The sequence below is a fragment of the Taudactylus pleione genome, unplaced genomic scaffold (assembly GCF_031769625.1).
Source record: "Taudactylus pleione unplaced genomic scaffold, aTauple2 ptg000556l, whole genome shotgun sequence".
NCBI lineage: Eukaryota > Metazoa > Chordata > Amphibia > Anura > Myobatrachidae > Taudactylus > Taudactylus pleione.
In genome coordinates, this window is record NW_028284958.1 from 1,684,346 (window position 1) to 1,703,479 (window position 19,134).

A 19,134-nucleotide genomic window follows, 5' to 3' on the forward strand; every position below is an offset into this window, starting at 1 on the left:
ATTGTCAGCCAGCATTCTTAAACTGAGTATGTTGCAGCCACCTTTTTATAGGCTTTTAGACATACAGATGTATTCACGTACATCTAGCCTCCTTGCGTGTTAAACAGCCCTTCTAGTCACACCATGCCATGGAGCAACTCTGTGGCACTAAGCACATGCAACTTTTTCCCTTAAAGTGCACTTTGCAAATAAGACTCATTTTAAGGGAAACTGTTGCACAAAAAGATGCTCAGCACTACCGAGACATATGGCATTCACGCATTATGTGTAACACAAATTGTAGCGCGCGGAGGATAGATCTATGTGGACACATCTGTATATGGACTCTCATTCATAATCCTATAATTGCAAATAGATTATTCAAGCTACTTCCTGATAATAAAAACAATAGTTAAAATGAAAGCAAAGGGGTATATTTAATTTCGGATGAGAATGGCAAAAATCCTGCACCTGTGAGGTTTTGCTTGCAGGTGCAGTATTTTTGCTATTCAATTCGTTGCTGGGTTTTTCTTTTTTGAGCACCTCACAGAGCAAGTAGTTCTTGTTCGTTTTTTTTCTTTCTTCTTTTTTCCTGGCGGCACCCTCCCTGTGGACTAATTGAGCAACTGGAAGTCTTCAATTGGCTTAATTAGTCCTTAATTACTCACATTCTGAAAACTTGTCTTCTGCAGCAGTTATATCAGTGTGTGACCCCAATCCCCCTGTGTGTATGTCCCCTTCCCTGTAACTGGCGCTGAGAGGACTACATCTCCCAGCAGTCCTTGCTCCTCCCACCAGCCCCCGGAGCCAGTGAAAAGATGAAGTGGAGGCCACCGGGCAGGTAACGGTGAATTGTTGTTTTTTTTTTTTTTTTACATGCCACAGGGTTTTAAGAGCAGAAAACGCAGCAACCACTTTTAATTATTTTTTATTGGGTACTGCAGGTATCAGGAGCGCGCATACCCGCGGTAATCAAAACTTTGGTCGCGATGGGCGCAAGGTTTTTTACCTCATTAAACCTCGCGCCCAATTGAATATGCCCCAATGTATCTTACAGAACTCTTTACAGCTAATGGCAGCCACCAACCCTTATCTGAGTCCCCACTATATACAAACAGTTTGTAAGAAAAAAAAAAAAAGTATATTTGTATTCAAAAGTACCACAGGAAAGTTCAAATGAAGCTGCAGTTTATACAGCCATGGCCAAAAGTTTTGAGAATGACTGACAGGTATTGGTTTTCACAAAGTTTACTTCAGTGTTTTGAGACCTCTCAGTCAGATGTTACTATGATATACTGAAGTAAAATTACAAGCATTTCATAAGTGTCAAAGACTTTTATTGGCAATTACATTAAGTCTATTCAGAGTCAATATTTGCAGTGTTAAGCTTATCAATTTGCGCTGGCATGCTGTCAATCAACTTCTGGACCACATATTGACTGACTGGCCACCCATTCTTGCCTAATCAATGCTTGGAGTTTGTCAGAACATGTAGGTATTTGTTTGTCCACCCGCCTCTTGAGAATTGACCACAAATTCTCAATGGGATTAAGGTCTGGGAGTTTTCTGGCCATGGACCCAAAATTTCGATGTTTTGTTCCCCGAACCGCTAAGTTATCACTTTTCCCTTATGGCAAGGTGCTCCATCATGCTGGAAAAGGCATTGTTCGTCACCAAACTGTTCTTGGATGGTTGGGAGAAGTTGCTTTGGAGGATATTTTGGTACCATTCTTTATTCATGGCTGTGTTCTTAGGCAAAATTGTGAGTGAGCCAACTCCCTTGGATGAGAAGCAACCCCACACATAAATGGTCGCAGGATGCTTTACTGTTGGCATGACACAGGACTGATGGTTGCGCTCACCTTTTTTTTTTTCCGGACAGACGTTTTTCTAGATGCCCCAAACAATCTGAAAGGGTTTAATCAGAGAAAATAACTTTACCCCAGTCCTCAGCAGTCCAATCCCTGTACCTTTTGCAGAATATCGGTCTGTCCCTGATGTTTTTCCTGGAGAGAAGTGGCTTCTTTGCTGCCCTTCTTGACACCAGGCCATCCTCCAAAATTCTTACTCCTGTAAGTCTTACTTCAGCAAAAACTGAAAATTTTCAATTTCAGACTAGAAGAAGGTTTTATAGACAGATTAATCAAGCAGGGTTGTTTGTGCTCCATTGCGTACTCGAAAGGATGGGTACCGAAGTGTGTGGGTTCTATTTACCAAGTAGTGTATTCAAGCCGAAAATTTCAAAGGGCAATACTTTTATTAGTAAAACATCGCCCTTTTAAATGTTTGGCTTAAGCACACCAGGAAGCAAGCCTTTGCTTAATAACTAATGTGATCCCAACTGTCAATTTTCAATAATTCAGTTAGCACTGAAAGCGCCGGCATTTATCGGGGATTGTGTTTTACTTGCCTTAGGCAGGCAAAACAAAATTCCCCAAAATCAGCCCCGTTTCGTTGCTGCGATGGCAAAAACACACAGGTTTCATGGACCCTGCCTGTTTTCGGACGGCAATTGTTCTCGCAAAAAAAAAAAAAAGTCCAAAAAGTAATTTTTTTTTTATTTTTTTTTTAATGCAGCTCCCCTTCATTCAGGGAATGAAGGGGAGCTGCATTTAATGAAAGAAAACAAATAATGCTTCACAAATATTAGTGTAGAATGTTCTGTAACTTTTCAATTTTAATCCTCCACTTTATGCACGTACACCACACAAATAAAAAGTTAGCCAATCGCAATGCCTGTATCCAGTGACTTCAAACCACTGCGTCAGTCTCGCTATAGCAATGATGTGATCTGAGAGAGATTTATAAACTGCGTTTTAAACAATTAAAAATATTTGCTTCTGTCATATCACCGCTGTACAGTTCTTTAAAGTCATTGTTTTCAATTTAGAAAACAGGATGGGGGACCAAATGTAATAGGGTGAGAGCTTAGAAAATGTGAGTTTAGCAGTAAACTCTCATCTTATTTGGTTGAGTTTTATCTTCAAAATGGGAAAACCTATGGATGAGAGTTTAAATCGTGAGTACTTTAAAAAAAAAAAAAAAAACCATGCCAGTTTGCATTTACTCAGACTCTATTACATTGGCCGAGTTTAAAAAGTGAGTTTCCTGCTAAACTCTTACTCTATTACATATTGCCCTTTGAAAATTACCACCATCGGTATGTTTTATTTTATGTTTGTTTTTTTGTCACTGTAGTTGTTTCCTGAAGCATGCCCAATAGTGAAATAGGTAATTATGTTGTTGTCACATAATGCAGCAGTAATGATGTAACCACTGCAGGTTGTAACTGATTTGATTGCTGCTGTCTGTTTTCTGATTAAGATGAGATGATAAAACTGTTTTGATTTAATCTTTCAAATATACATTCATATTTTTCAATATTTTGTTTTTGGATTTCCCTACAAACTGCATTAAAATTCTATTTATACTTGCCAAGAAACCAGCCTTGTTGCTAGGTAACACATCATATTAAGATTGGTACAAACACACTCATGCTGCACCTCTGTTTGACAGAATGAAAACAAGGTACATACATTTATTGAATTTTTCATGTTGAGGAACAGTGTGTACCAAATAGTTTCTTTAACGTATTGCTGTGCATTAATAGAGAAATATTGCTAATGATGGAAAATTAGTTCTTTTCCCCTTGAGTTGTTTGAACCTGAAAAGTCCATTTTTGTAGCTATTCATATAGAAACTAAAGTCCCACCACAAAGCACACTACTGACCTCCTGTATAGCTTGATGCATTTACGCCAAAATGTACAATATGTGTAACGACACAATTATATTAATTCTTAAAAATACAGCATAAAGTATTAGCATGAAGATACTTTTAAAGGAAAGCGCTTTAAGTCTATTGCGAAGTGGCCACATGCTCGAGAACTTTCATCATCGTCAACTTCATTATGATGACTCGTGTTTTGATGAATAATTAAAAAAAATATATTAAAAACAAACATGAACAAAATGCCCTCCCCCTCAACAACAACAAGTTCTCCAAAAAACAAGCATTGGGAAGCCTGTTCAGCAAACATTCTCCTTTTCTATGATCTCTAAAAAAAATAAAAAAAGTGTCAGTGGAACTATTTTATTTATCATATTTCAAATATAAAGCTCCACCATTTTATACAGCTATATTGTACATTAATGGAAATATGATGCAAACAAATTATATGCAGTGATGTAAAAATGGTCATGCCCACATGATCTTGCAGTATTAGAGATGCAGATTAATACAGGTTGTAATACCCCAATACCCCTTTTATGTGAGCGTTTAAAATTTGTATTTTGAGAAATACTTTATTTTTTATTTTTTTTGAGGAGTTGGTAATGCCTATTACTTCACCTTAATATCAAATGCCTTTAATGAGCAGAGTAATACTCCATAGAATAACTGGAGTGTGTATACATACATAATTAAATGTCCACCATTTTCACTCTTACTGGTTTAAAAAATTTTCCTTGGAAAATTTTGTCTAAAAAATATATATATATTTTTTTTATTGTTGGTTATCTGGCTATAAATTGTCACATTTCTGTAAGGTAGATATAATATAATATTTAGTATTTGTGTCGTATAATTGGTTTTATAGAGCTGTGTATTTTACATTATATCATACAGTAACCGAATAAACTGCGCTTTCTTACTTTGTTTTTATTGGGTTATCCAAACAGCTGCGTTTATCTGATTTCAGTTGTCTTACTTCTCCCATAGCAGTGAGTTTTTTGGTTTCTTTTTAGCTAGTGAGCGTCAAGATGCCTGTTCTGAAGTAGACTGCAATACTACTTTTTAACTTCCATTACTAATATTCCTAAATGCAGTAGAAGCACCTATGTATAGTAACTTTTTATTATGCTATAGTTGTAATGCCATAGCCAGCCAATTAGTCGGTAAAACTTGTTTGAAGGTTTTTATTTAAATTCCTTTAATCTAGTGAAAGTAAAAAGGTATGCTGGCATTTCTGAGGCACTGTTCATGTGAAGTCTTTCCATCCACTGACACAGAACCATAACAAACATGAAGCAGACTTGGGATGCATTCCCTTACATCTGACATGCTGCTCATGTACATACATCATCACATATTAATTCATATATTTTTTTTTTCTTTGGCAGAAAAGCGCTAAATTGTACTTGTCAACAGTGCTATTTTACCTTGACTGCAGCCTAACCTTAACTTTCATATGTTTATAATGTAGACATGCATAATGTTGGCATTTTTAACGTGTCATAGTCAATGTCCACATTATGAACCTGTCCACATTCTGAATATTGACATATGGGTAACTACATATTGTCTGTTTGAATGCTAAAATAATACAATAGTTTCACACATTATAAATATACCTTATATGACTTTGTGATCCTCCTCTGTTGATTATGGTTGTCCCGGTTTCCCCCCCCCCCCCCCCCCCTTGAAAATCATAGAATCATAAATGTAATGTGAAATAATAGGCTTCAGTGGGTTCAGACTTCCACAACTGTTTTGCTGCATTTGGAAAAGGAAGTGAGGCGTGGTGGCTATGAAACATAATGCCACATGGGCATCTCCTACATAACTGTAATGGAAACATAAGTTTCAGAGAGCTTATCCGACATTTCACTAACCTGAATGTTGTATGCCCAGTCTTACATATACCCATCTTTCCCATTCTTTAGATTGCACTAAGACATCAAATAGTCACAAAATTCATGTGACACAAACAAAATTTTTTACAGCTGTAGCAATACACCGTATCTCCTGTCACTCCTGTATGACTCCTTCACCTGCAAGTGTCTTAGAATGAATATAAAGACACACTGGTTACTATGGAAACCTTTGCTTTTATGGTACTTCTGGTGAATAGGTACACTTCACGCTTGCCTCTCAGCTACACAGAATCCTGCTTCTCACCAAGCCTTTCCCATCTGCTTAGTTTCTTTAGTGCACATGGAAACAAATGCTAAATACAATACCGTACAATGATTTGGAGAATAAATGTATATAAGTAGGTAGTTTGTCATGTGATGTGGATATAGGATTCCTGCTCTCGTTATATTGGCTGATGAACCATAACTAAACAATAGTGATAAACCTATTTGCTACCTGGTTCATATAAGCATCCTGGTTTATTTTGGCATATTGCAATATGCAAATTATATAATATTTCATGGATTTTACTGACAAATAGTACTACTACTCTGCAGATAATATGCCATTAAAATGGAAGTATGTCGGTGCTTGTCTTGCCTGGCTGAATCGCATTCATTTGCATCTCCAAGACCCACAGGATTGCCACATGGTATATCAGAAACCACCCTACCAAAGACATCAATCTTTTTGCTGAAAAAACACGTCCCTAATTTTGAGACATTTCATACATACAGGCAGCTTTCTTGAAGCATGTACAGAAAATATTATTTTAATAATGTAGGGGAAAAAAAGTTCACTTCCTCCCTCCAAAAAAAACATTCTCAGATTTAATTGTCATTTCTGAGGTAAGGTAAAATCTAACTTATTTTCCTATTTTAAAAAAAATATATATATTCTATATTACTATTTAAAAGAGACCCCTGAGTGACTTTAAACCTTTTTGTGTCTGGTTTGTCATCTGTTTTCACACTTTCAAAAGGCAAAAAAGATGCAAAGCTAATATTGGGGCAATGTAGACACGCCAACCATTGTATTTGCATGACATGGTGAGATATAGAAATTGAGTTTAATTTTTTAAAAATTCATTCTGTTTTCTAGTTATATCTAGTTATTTTTAATCTGTTACATTTAGAATTGTTTTTCTCTTTGCCAGTTAGTCAAGTAGATACCATCATATAGGGTAATTCAGATTTAAATAAGTAGAAATAAGGGAAAAGTGGAAATTTCAGGAGCAAGAATGATTTATAGGCAATGATTATTATTCCATTAGGAAAATGTTATTTTATGGTGACAGAATTTGTATAGGCAGTTAATAACCAGCAGATCCAGCTAATCTGCCCAATTACTTATCTGTGTCAAGAACATATTATTCATGTTTGCGCTAATAGGTTTTTAGTATCCATTTGTCCTCATTCTGGGAGTTTTGTTTACCATTTTAGACTTTGAAACAAGCTTCTTGATGAAGTAGCAGTCTTCCACTAACCTTTCAGCAATTTAAAGATGACATTTTATCATCTCTATTTGGCAAAAAGAATTTAAAGCATCGTATGTATGTAATTGCCAGAGCTCCTACTCTGAGTAGTCAGCTGAGGGCATTCTCTTCTTATTCTGCTGCGAGACTGAATTGTCCCGTTGTGCTGTGAGGTCCTGCAATCTCAGAGCAGAGGCTTGCATGGATAAGTGTCCATGCTCAAGATATTGATAATACAAGTACGTAATGACTATTCATGCCACGTTACTTACATCATAAACTAGACTTTAATTTCCAATTTACTTTGAGATTTATAATGTAGCCAGTGTCTATTTTCCATGATTCTACTGTAATCACTTAGCCCAATGTGCAATGTTAACGTTAAACACCAAACCATTGGTAAGTTTTATTTGCAATACCATGGCTGTGTGGTTTGCTGTTGACTCATGACAGGTACTGGCCATGATAATTTTTTAAACCAGTTTAAATAATGGCCAGCATGGCCTAAATAAAGATAACTTGCAGATAAGTATATGTGGATTTATAGTGTACAACTACAAGTGATTGGCATTTTGCTCCACTTAAGCTGGATAAACAGATGGGTTTTTTTTGGCCCGATCTGACATATCTTCAGTCGCCTAATGCACACCTATTTGTTGGCCGTTACGCTCTCCCATTTGGTCGTCAGCCACATCATGAGGAATCCCTATATGCAGCTCAATTTGACGATGCGACTGACGACCACATGCAGCAAGATGTGGCTGGGGCAGACGTGTCGGGCACCTGACTGTCTAATGTGTACCGACCGCCCTATATGTCGGCCCGTTGGCGGGGGAGTCGCCCATCGCATCACCGTGTACACATCGGTTAATGTGTACCCAGCTTTCGACCCAAATCCACGTGTCTGCCTGCTAGCTTAAACACCGGACTATTTAGCTCACTGCTGGTTTCTCTAAAAATTTTCCTTCACCCACTTTCCTCTGAGACCACCAGTCCCCTGATCCTCACTGCATAATGTTGAGACTGAAGCATAATAATAACAAAATTTGGGGAGTAAAACAAAATTTCAATGCTCCCATCCTAGAATTTTCCAGTCTATATTTCTGCTCTGCTTCATTGGTTGATGGTGCAAAACGTGGCACAAGCATATTGGGGATATGCTCTCTGTAAATGTGCTTCCATTGAAGTATGCTAGAGGAGAACAGAAGTGTCTAGTTTTGTGGAGCATTGCAGAATGGAGGTTTAGGCCCGTATTAAATTTGGAGCGAAAAGTCCATTGCCGGACTTTTCGCCGTCATCGCTGGTTTTTGGTGTGATCGTCCCCACTTATCCCCGTATTCAATTCCAAATCGGTGGAAACTGGCTCCTGCGAAAAAGAAACCGGTGAAAAGTTCTCAGTTTTGGGGAAATCTGCCTGACACCCCCCAAAAGATGCAGTGGCATGGGGGATCACTATGGGTACCCCTGAATAGCCCTGCTAAAGGTATGTGGGGTGTTTAAATGGTCTCAATAGGTGCTATTTAGCGTCTTCAAGCAAGTGGTGAAGAATAGCATTTTGCAACTTTTTTGGGGGAAAATAAGGGAATCTGTATGATTCCCGGCAGTGCCTGGCCGACAAAAGCAGAGTTCTCGGCAGCGGAAGCCCAACAGCGCTGGAAATCCCGATCGTCGATAATGTAAGTATGAACTAACCTAACCCTCCTTAGGTGTGCCTAACCCTATCCCCCACAGGGGGTGCCTAACCCTCCCGGAGGGGTGCCTAACCCTAACCCCCCCCCCCCCCTTTGGCTGTCCGCTCGCGGCACCCGACATCGCTTTGATCGGGATGCTGGTCTCCCGGCGTCGGGGAAATGTCAGGCATCTACATCTAGACGCCCGGCATTTCACCCTCGCCGGGATATGACAGTCGGAAAGCCGGCTGTCTGTATTAAGGCAGCCGGTTTCCCGATTGTATACCAAAATAAGTATTCCCATCAAATTCGGAGTACATGAAATTGGGTGCAAGCATATATGCTAAAGTAAAGCATTAAAAAGCACCAAAAATGCACCTTCAGCAAACACCTGCAATCCGAAAAACACCTCCCCCACATTTGCAGACCCCCCTCAAATGCAATTTCACTAGCTTTTTAATCTGTACCCCGACTGATTTGTTTTTTTTTGCCCATTTTTTCAAAGTGCTTTTTTTGAGGTTTCTTCAGGGTTTTTTGCCGCAGTTAGCCCCAATTCTGCACTTTTTTTTCCGCCGGGTATTCATAGGCAAACGTTTTTGCCTACTACATTGCATTGGGTTATCGCACTGTCAAAGACGCTGAAATTGAATACGGGGATAAATGAAATCGGCGAAAATTACGTCGTAAGCGAAAAGTATCGCCGAAACTTGACTTCGCTTCTAATTGAATACGGCCCTTAATGTGGATTTTTTGTAATAAGATGAGGCTAGGCCCGAGTACAGTAATGGGAGGTGGGGTGCTTAGAGGCACCTGCCTGCTGCCATTCTGCTGTGAACTATTTTTCACTGTTGTAGGGAGACTTCACAAATGGGACTCCTTGATGATTTGGGGAGCTGGCATATGGACCAATTTATTATTATTTTAAAATTTTTATTACGCAGATCAGAATCTATGGTTTGAGTGGTAGTTCCCATCAATCACTTCTAGCTGTCCACTATTTATCTGTCTGCTTTCTTTCTGTAAGCAACTGAAAGTAGTCTTTGTGTTAGATCTGTGTTTCCCAAACTCATTAGGAGTGTTAACAGTGCATGTTTTCCAAGTCTTCTCGCAGAATCATAAGCAAACTAATTAGCTCCACCTGTGGATCTTTTAAAAGGTCAGCCAGTAATGAATACGCCTGTGCACCAACTAGAAAAATTGGACACCATGTACTGTTAATGTGCATACACCCTAGACTATTTGCTGCATGAGCGATATTGTCTTGTGTTTCCCTGGTAGGTGTGTGCTCAATGTCGTTAACGACATTGAGCACAAACACTGAACGATATCGTGCATGATGTCGTTCAGTAACTGGCTCCCTCCCTCATCCCCGAGCACGCAAAAATCTGACAATTTTGTCGGATTGGCCTGCATGTTCAGACGATGAACGACAAAGATCAACAACCTGCGGGAGCGTGTATTGTTGGTCGTTCATCGTACTTGCGTACAAACTGAACGATATAGTTGTCAGTCATCCGTTCAAAATATCGTCTAGTGTGTACGCACCTTTAGTGCTCCCTGAGGAAGGAGATTGGGTAACACTGGTTTAGACCATAGAGGTTGCCAAAATGTTTTAAGTTACAGTAGGATATGAAAATTATCTTTTAATTCAGAAAAAACTGTAAACATGCAGCATCCTTTTTGTTCAAGGGACATGCTCACAATGTTGTTGGGTTTTGTTGTTTGTCTCAACTTGCTGGCAGAAATAAGGTTAGTGTTAAGCTTTGGGAAAACGCATATGGCGAGAGGTTGTTTCCTGGAAGAGTTGATGCATACTGCATTATTGCATCACTTGCTCCAGATCTGCAATGATTGCACTTGTGCCATGTTACATTTTAGTATAGTGCTTTCTACATCTTTATATTACAATCTAGGAACACAGGCACTATGGGGTCAATCCAATTAGGTGCGAGTTGCCATTTTCGCTTCGAATTCATTTTGCAATCTAATTAGCAACTCGCACTGAATCACTCAGACTGAATTCACACCTTTCCATTTGCACCCATGAGGGTGAGAAATGGAAAATCTTTATTTTAAGGTTAAAATGTCAGGACACTGTGCTGAACCCCTTGGACACCCCCACCCTAATGACTAATTAGGCAATTGGAAGTTTCCAATTAGCTTAATTGGTCCAATAATTACATGTCATTGTTTGGGGTTAAAAAAAAGTCCTCAAATTACACCAAAATCAACTTATCCATTTCGTTTGGGTACCCCAAATGTAAGTAAAATTTTTAGTTGAAAAATATATATTTTTTTTTTTTTTCAAGGTGCCCTCAAAGTGCCCCAAAATCACTATCTATATATATATATATATAAAAAAAACACAAATCAGCCATTTGACACAATCTAAAAACCTACAGTACCTTCCTAATGCCCACAAACGGCCTTCTATATGGTCCTGCTAATGAAATAATCAATTTTGGGAGGGTCCAGGATGGTCTTCCCACAGTTTCATGCACTTCTCTCAAATCTCATTTGGCAGTCAATTTGCACCCCTCCTCTGTGAATAGGCATTTTTAATTGGATTGGAGAATCTCTGGAGCGCGCTTCGATGCGAGAAGCAAACTCGCCATTCGCACCTAATTGGATTGACCCCAATGTTTTACACCTTGGTAAATGGCAAACTAGACCAAGGATTGATGACCGATAATTAAATGAATTAACTTTTAAAGTAGAGACGTTAAAAAATGTAGAATAGGTTCCGAAATGTTATCTAATTCATCCTTCGGCCCTGAACATATTGTCAGTACAACAGTCCCGGTTTCAAATTTGTGTTTCAAATATGTGCCTTGCATTCAAGGTTTACTGTGAACACTAAGAGTTATTTATTTTTTAAAGCACTTTAAATATTTGTAATGCTTAAATTGAATTCTGAACTCTGCTTTTTTTGAGGTTTACTATTCCAGTTTGAGGTTTGCTAATAATACATACGTATTAGCTATTTTATATTGGTATAAATTGATATATAGATATATATATATATATGTGTGTATATATATATATATATATATATATATATATATAATATTATTATTATTGTAAGGAAATTGTGGCTGCTTGAATATATACTGGGCATCTCATATAGTACAAATGCTCTTCTTGTTTCACTCGTTCCAGCACTAACCCTTTAACCTGTAAGCTCCAGCTAGTCCTCTTTATTTTATGTTCCTGTATTTTTCTTCACGTTATGTACCATTTGTCTCTCTAAATGAACAGCTGTGGGAAGTTAGTTGAGATATGAAACATTTGTACATATGTATTTAACAAACCCTCCCAGAAAATGCCATTTGTATTTTTTACCAAGCATTAGTGTTTATGCAGACCCTTAGATATCCTGATGTGGGACTCGCAATGGATATGTGCAGTACATATTTCCACCCAGCACAGATTCTGCCATACATTTAAACAGTGCAAATAGATAATAATATAAGATATACTGTACATAACACATTACAGGAACAGTTATATTGAAAAAGATTAAATGCCAGTGTGAGGCTTCATTTTAGTTCTTCTATCATCTCATGTAGGTAATCTTCAATCCTAGGGGTATATTTACTAAAATTAGTTTTTAGAAGTGGAGATGTTGCCCATAGCAACCAATCAGATTCTAGCTATTATCTTCTAGAAGGTGCTAGATAAATAAGTAGAATCTGATTGGTTGCTATGGGCAACATCTCCACTTCTAGAAACTCTCACTTTAGTAAATATACCCCCTAGTCTTAAAATGGGTACACATTAAATGTGTACCCAGCGATCCAACTGGCGACCCACCATCGACGTGCCGATATATCGGGCGGGCGGTACACAATCCAGCACCTACTACTCGATATGTCTGCCCCTGCTGTATCCTGCTGCATGGGGTCGTCAGTTGCATCATCAGATTGAACTGCATATAGAGACGATCTGATAATGCGGCTGATGACCCTGGAGGAGAGCGCCATCTTCTTCTAGTCCCATAATGTTGCTTTATTCGGATTTCGCAATGTGCGATATCCTTCCGCCTCACTGTGAGAGAGACCCTTAGTCTCCTCACCACACATGCAGTGTAGTATAAAACAGCACAGCGCACAATAGATACTAGTTTCTGTATTAAGACCATTCTCAAAGATCATGTATACGGAGAGGGAGTGACTTGTAAAAGTTTATTACTGTATCAAGAAACACTCTTAAGTAGTCCAGTTATCATTGGGGAATTCCTATTATCTAACAAAGGATGTTTTTATTGTCAGAGATGTTTTTCTCATCAACCACCCTCTATTCCTTATATGAGCATCATTCCCACAAAACTTTAGGTATCATAAGTACAGAGTCTTGTCCTCCCCATTTTATGTATCTTATGGAGGTTCAGAGCAGCTGTTGGTACCTTCACACACACTTTCACATAGATCTATGTGATCTGTTTGTTAGGGAGATATATTTTAAGATTAACAATTAAGTTATATTTTATGATGCAATAATCTAATCGATGAGTGCCCCAAAAAGTGTCGACTCTTTTGTATAATAAATACTAGACTCTAGGGAGCACCACCAACCTGAGATAAGTCAAAAACACTCTCTGTGGATTTATATGAACATATGTTTGTTCCTGCAATACGAGATATGTAAAACTATAAAAGTTTCTGTGCGGACTCCTCTCTAATTTGTTATGTACATATGATAGTTGACCAGTCAATTTTAAGTGCTGCCATTGTTCTCTCTTGAATAGATGTGTATGTACTATGTACGTGTACAAAAGAAATCCTAGCACCATCATTACTTATGCAACTTTATGTTCAAGGTTAGAGAGGAGACTTGTATGGATTTGGAAATCATTTTTCTGTTCCCACAACCAAACAACATTCCCATGGTTTGTTCCCTGTGCTTAAACTATATAAAGAACAAATGAGGTTCGTGTTCCTTTTTAGATCAGTGTTTCTCCAACTCATTCCTCAGGGAGAACTAACAGTGCATGTTTTCCAGGTCTTCTCACAGAATCACATGTGAAATAATTGGCTACACACGTGGAGATTTTAAAATGTGTCGGCCAGTAATGAATACACCTGTGCACCAACTAGGAAACATGGAAACCATGTGCTGTCGGTGCTTCCTGAGAAATGCGTTTGGGAAACAGTCTTAGATTATCCATGTATAGTCCTGAGATTTTCAGTCATTCTGTTGTAGTACAAAGGTACTGGTTACAATTAGAAATTGCGTAAAATTGTTTTCTTCTCTATGACCATACTGCCATCACATTACTTGCGTATTGGTAAACTTGGTTGTAGTATATTATGAGAAATTCTATTTACTGGTATAATATGCATTTGTTTGTCTTCTAGGTTCTATGCAAGAGATTCTGGACTTTTAAAGTTTAAAATCCAAGCTGGTCTTCTTGGGCGTCCCATCAACCACACAGTGCGCAGGCTGGTGGCATTCACTTTTCATCCGTTTGAGCCATTTGCGATATCTGTGCAGCGGACTAATGCAGAATATGTGGTGAACTTTCACATGAGACACAGCTGTACATAGAGGAAATCCAGAAACAAGACCTGCTTGCTGCCTTAATCTTATCCAATTTGTGTTTTTACTAGAGACCAAAATTATACTGTTCACCTCAAGAGCTTACTCTCCATATTATCAATAAAATCCAGGATTTCAAAATATACCACATAAATGTATTTAATTTAGGAGCAAAACTTGCCAGGGCTATTTTATTTTACAACTTAATTACTGAAATATTAGATATTGCAGAATTCCATCGGTCACTTATATTTAATATAAAATTCTGCATACAGCACCTCTTTAGCAGTCATAGGGTGGAAGAATCACTGCTACATTTTTTAGTAGGGTATTTTCGGGAAATTAAAGATTGTCACATTTCCCATCTGAATCTCCCTAAAGTAAAGGCCCCATACATCAGACTGTTCGCCGCGATCCAGAGATGGCGGATCGGTGAAATCAAACATGTTTGATTTCATAGATTTGCCGATCACAATCAAAAAATGATCCTCATTGGCAGATCGGTAGAATTTCACAGATCCTGTGACAGATCGTGGAACATCGATGTCTGCCGGTCGGCATTTCCGACGGATCCAATCGCGTTGATCCATTGCTGATGTATGGGGGGGGCCTTAAGACTTGCACGATAACACTGCCAAATAAATTGTTTGGAACTCAGATTAGCATCATTAAAAGGCCCATATGGTTAGCGTTCTATTAATCTCATCATGATTTTACTTTTCTAATTATTTTTTGTCTAGTAGTGTTCTTGGTATACTGTGAAAGGTGTCTCCTCCATGTTGTATACATTGGGTTACGACCTCCCTATGAGCACCAAGGCTAAAACTTTGGTAATCTGTTAAAAGGGCACTTATCTATTGTTTTTCTGTTATAGTTCATTCATTAGGAAACGTAACATCCACATATGTCTGTAAAGTGCTCATACTAAAAGCTTAACATTATATTGAATTGTATTTCCTTGGCTCCCATAAAACATAGCCTTGTCTGCAAATCTATTTTTACAGTAAATTTCATTACGCATGTTGCATTGTAAGTGTAGTGCATTTTAAATATAGCATTAAGCAAAATCTACACACACTAGCTGAACGCTCAGTCCTTAACTTCAGTGGTTAAGCCTGAACGATATCATTTGTCAATGATTTTGTTCAAAACATCAGGGTTCTTTTTTTTTTTTTTTTTTTTTTTTGTTAGGTCTTCTTAATATCCTAAAAAAAACTGTATTTTTCCCTGCTACTTGCAACAAGACATGCATAACTCCATTCACAAATCATGCTCATATCTTCGTTAGGGTCCTAATTTATAATATGCAATTTTTGGCTGAATGAAGGTGTGCCAAAATTACTGCTGACAATATTAATGACTGTAGAGATAATATACAATGCTTGTCATGAGTTTTGCACACTATGCAGTATTTGAGTAAAGCTGCCATTTTGTAATTATAAGATTCTTGCAGATGAATCTGTACAATGCCCTATAGATGTTTTACATTAGATGTTTGAGACATGTAAGATTTGTGAATGTCTTTAAGAAAGTTCTGTAGATACGTCTCCTGAACTCAGAAATATCTTTTCCTTTCATCTGGCAGTAGATTAATTAGTAACCGCAGCATAAGCTTTGTAAAATTAGTAATACATTATAGCATAGGTTCTAAAACTCTATCCTCCAGCACCCCAAACAATGCATGTTTTCCAGGTCTCCTCACAGAATCTCAAGTGAAATAATTAACTCCTGTGGATCTTTTAAAATGTGTCAGTGAGTAATGATTACACCTGTGCACATGCTGGGTGACCTGCAAAACGTAAACTGTTTGGAGGTCCTGAGGACCAAGTTTGAGAACCAATGCACTATAGCACTCCCCACTTTATTCTGCCATTTTATATATTCTTAAAAATCCATTTAAATATAATATTTGCATCATATCGTACACTCACTCGAGGGTCAGTTTTGGTCTGTCTTCTAAGCGCCACAGCTAATAAAGGAGCACTGTCATATCCTACATGTATTGGGTATTCTGATGCAAATACTTTATAAATTACTACTGCACGCAATGGGGTAAATTCAATTGCTCAGCATGGCAGTAAGGGCCAGTTGCAGTACTGCCAAAATGAGTTTTTCCTAGACACCTGTCTGGGGTGCAAGGGAAACTTGCAATGCTAATGGACACTATGTACTGTTCCAGAAAAGCAGCACATTGCGTCCAGCTGGCCAAATGAAATTCTTCCCTTTGTGATCTTGCATATCTTCAAATTGCAGTAAATTGATATTGTAAATGACAGTGTAATCAAATGCAATAGAAGTATTTGGGTCAAGTGTCGGTTCTTCACTTTTTTGATACATGAAATCCCTAACAAGATTATTTCCTGCATTTTTATGATTGAGAAGCCACGTAACCTAGATATGTACATTGATTAAAAGCGATAATCGAGAAAATTGACAGTGATTTTTTTTATTTTCAATAGTAATGCATTATATTACACCAATGTCCATTATTTACTTAATCATACAGATCTTTTATAGTCTCTTGAAAATAAAGCTGAATAGCTTAGCAGCCAATTGGAATTTAACTGGAGCAGCTGCCTATTCGCTGTGAGCTAAATACTTTCTTGCATGTAGTTTTGTGTTTAGCGTCAGGACTTGTAGGTGGCTTCATGCGTTAAAAATACACGCTGGAGCGAGGAACTGTTACAGTAACATGAACACACAAATGACAAATTTTGTATACTTCCCGTAGAATGTGAAAATCTATTATGTTAAAAGCCGCTCTAGTTTAAAAAAGGCATGTATTAAAAACCATTCATAGTCACCTGTTAACTGGAGGATATGTTTGAATATACTATTTGTTTTAATAATTTTAGCATTATCAGACTTTTTGCTTTGGTTAAAGTAAAACCCGCATAAATACAAATGTTTGTTTCCAACAAATGTTTGAAATTATCATTTGCATTTTTCCTCACACAAAGGGGCCTATGTAGCAAAGCTTGATGAGAGATAAAATTGTGAGAAAACCTTATTAACCAATCTGCTCCTACCTGTCATTTTTCAAACACAGCCTATAAAATGTAAGTTAGCAGCTGATTGGTTGGTGATTTATATCTCACAATTTTATCTCTCATCGAGCTTTGATACATATGCCCCAAAGTATTGTATGTGCACACTTTAAACATACTTTGCTTTTATTTAAATGTTACACCCTCTCTTAAAGAGGGGTCTGGCCCCATAGATATTGTTATACCAATCTGTTCAGTGAGCGGAACTCCTCATGCGTGACATAGGGATTATTGATCCCTTTGTTAAAAGTTCTAGTTGATCACTCACTTTAGAATAAAATTAAAATAAACATTGATTATATAGAACCACACATACAGTATTTATAGAGTATGGTTAGTTTCCCTTAATACCAGGTATACTACCTTTTTATAGTATGAATCCCTATATCAAGCTCGCTTACAGCTCCACCCTGCCAAGCACAGCTTGGGCAAGACTTTAAACCCACCTGTGTGTGATCATTTAATCCTTCAGGGCACCACATGACAGCGTCCTCGTATTGCATTCCTTAAGCTTCAGAGTTTCCATGACTCCTTTATAACCACTGTTTATGGATAGCATAGTCATCATTGCACAGAGGTCTGTCTATCTCTATGCCGTCCTATTTCCTCTGTGGGTTTATGCCTTGTGTTCCATTGGCAACGTAGTGAAAGAAACCTCATGTAGACTAATTTTATGTTTTGCTCTGTATTTTTTATTTTTTTTTTTCTTTGTACTGTCCAAGCTTGAAAATGTAAAAGGCCTTATAGTAAATCCTGATACCTGTAATGCACCTTTTTTCCATGAACAATGCAATCGAAGGCCTTAAAATGAAATGAAACGCAAAAGAGAAAAACCCTGTATAGTGGAATGTGGAATAACCTTGTATCGTTCTGTATAGTATTTGTGTGAGTGCTGTAAGACTAAGTACATAAGTCTCTTTAAATGAAAAATATACTTAGTACTCAGGAAAAATCCCATTTTCTGAATAACATCTCCTATAAAAATCCATGTTTCAAATCAAATGCCTTTTCAACCTCGAAACGTAACTGAATCTTTGTGTATTCAGTGAGTCTTTGTCTTCTGAAGGTGAAATCTTTCTGTGTGGGCGTGATATAGCTAAACATATATATTTTTTATTTAAAAAATAAAATAAATTCAAGTAAGCCTTTATAGATCTTTTCTAGCCTCATCATTTAGCCCTTAGGTGTTTTTAGGTGTTTATTTTAAGTCCTGTATTCTCTATTAAGGGTATAGAAAAATGTTTCTCATTGTAAAAATTCAGATGCCAAAGGTGATACTTTTAACATATCATGTAAAGTTTACATCTTTTAATAGGCAGAGTTGATTTTATAACCATATGCAATACTGTATTTTTGTATACATGTGTATAGATTGTCAAGATATTTATGTTTTTAATTTAAATAAAGTTTTTAAAGTAACTGAAGTTGTGTCTAATTCTCATTGCTTAGCTATAATTGTAATACTTTTTTCTACTTCAGGGTCCATAGGGGGTCCACAGGGTTGACCTTGGGGTATAGCTGGATCTGGATCCACGGGCACCACACAGGTTTGCTGCTCCCAGGATGCACTGGGTCCATCCTCCTCTATACCCCGAGCCACAGGCACCTTAGTTTTAGTTGGTGCCCAGCCAGCGTCGGGTCACCCTTAGCGCAGCTTAGCAGCCCCAAAGCTTGTTTTTAGAGTTTTTTATTTTTAACTGAGACTTCAGAGCGGCAGCATCAGACTGTCCATTGGACGTCCAAGCTGCTGCTCCTACACCCTGCTGGCGCCGCAACGCCAGTACAGATCTGG

General features: G+C 37.8%; 1 protein-coding gene across 3 annotated transcripts in view; it reads left to right on the forward strand.

Moving 5' to 3' along the window:
* DET1 (DET1 partner of COP1 E3 ubiquitin ligase) overlaps positions 1 to 18,716 on the forward strand; it is a 42,477-nt gene extending 23,761 nt beyond the window's left edge. For all 3 annotated transcript variants that reach the window (XM_088452658.1, XM_088452661.1, XM_088452660.1), the window contains exon 5: positions 14,115 to 18,716. In XM_088452658.1, the coding sequence (XP_088308784.1) occupies positions 14,115 to 14,304 (190 nt within the window). In that variant the 3' untranslated portion in view covers positions 14,305 to 18,716. The remainder of the gene's footprint in view (positions 1 to 14,114) is intronic.
* The last annotated feature ends 418 nt before the right edge of the window (positions 18,717 to 19,134 follow it).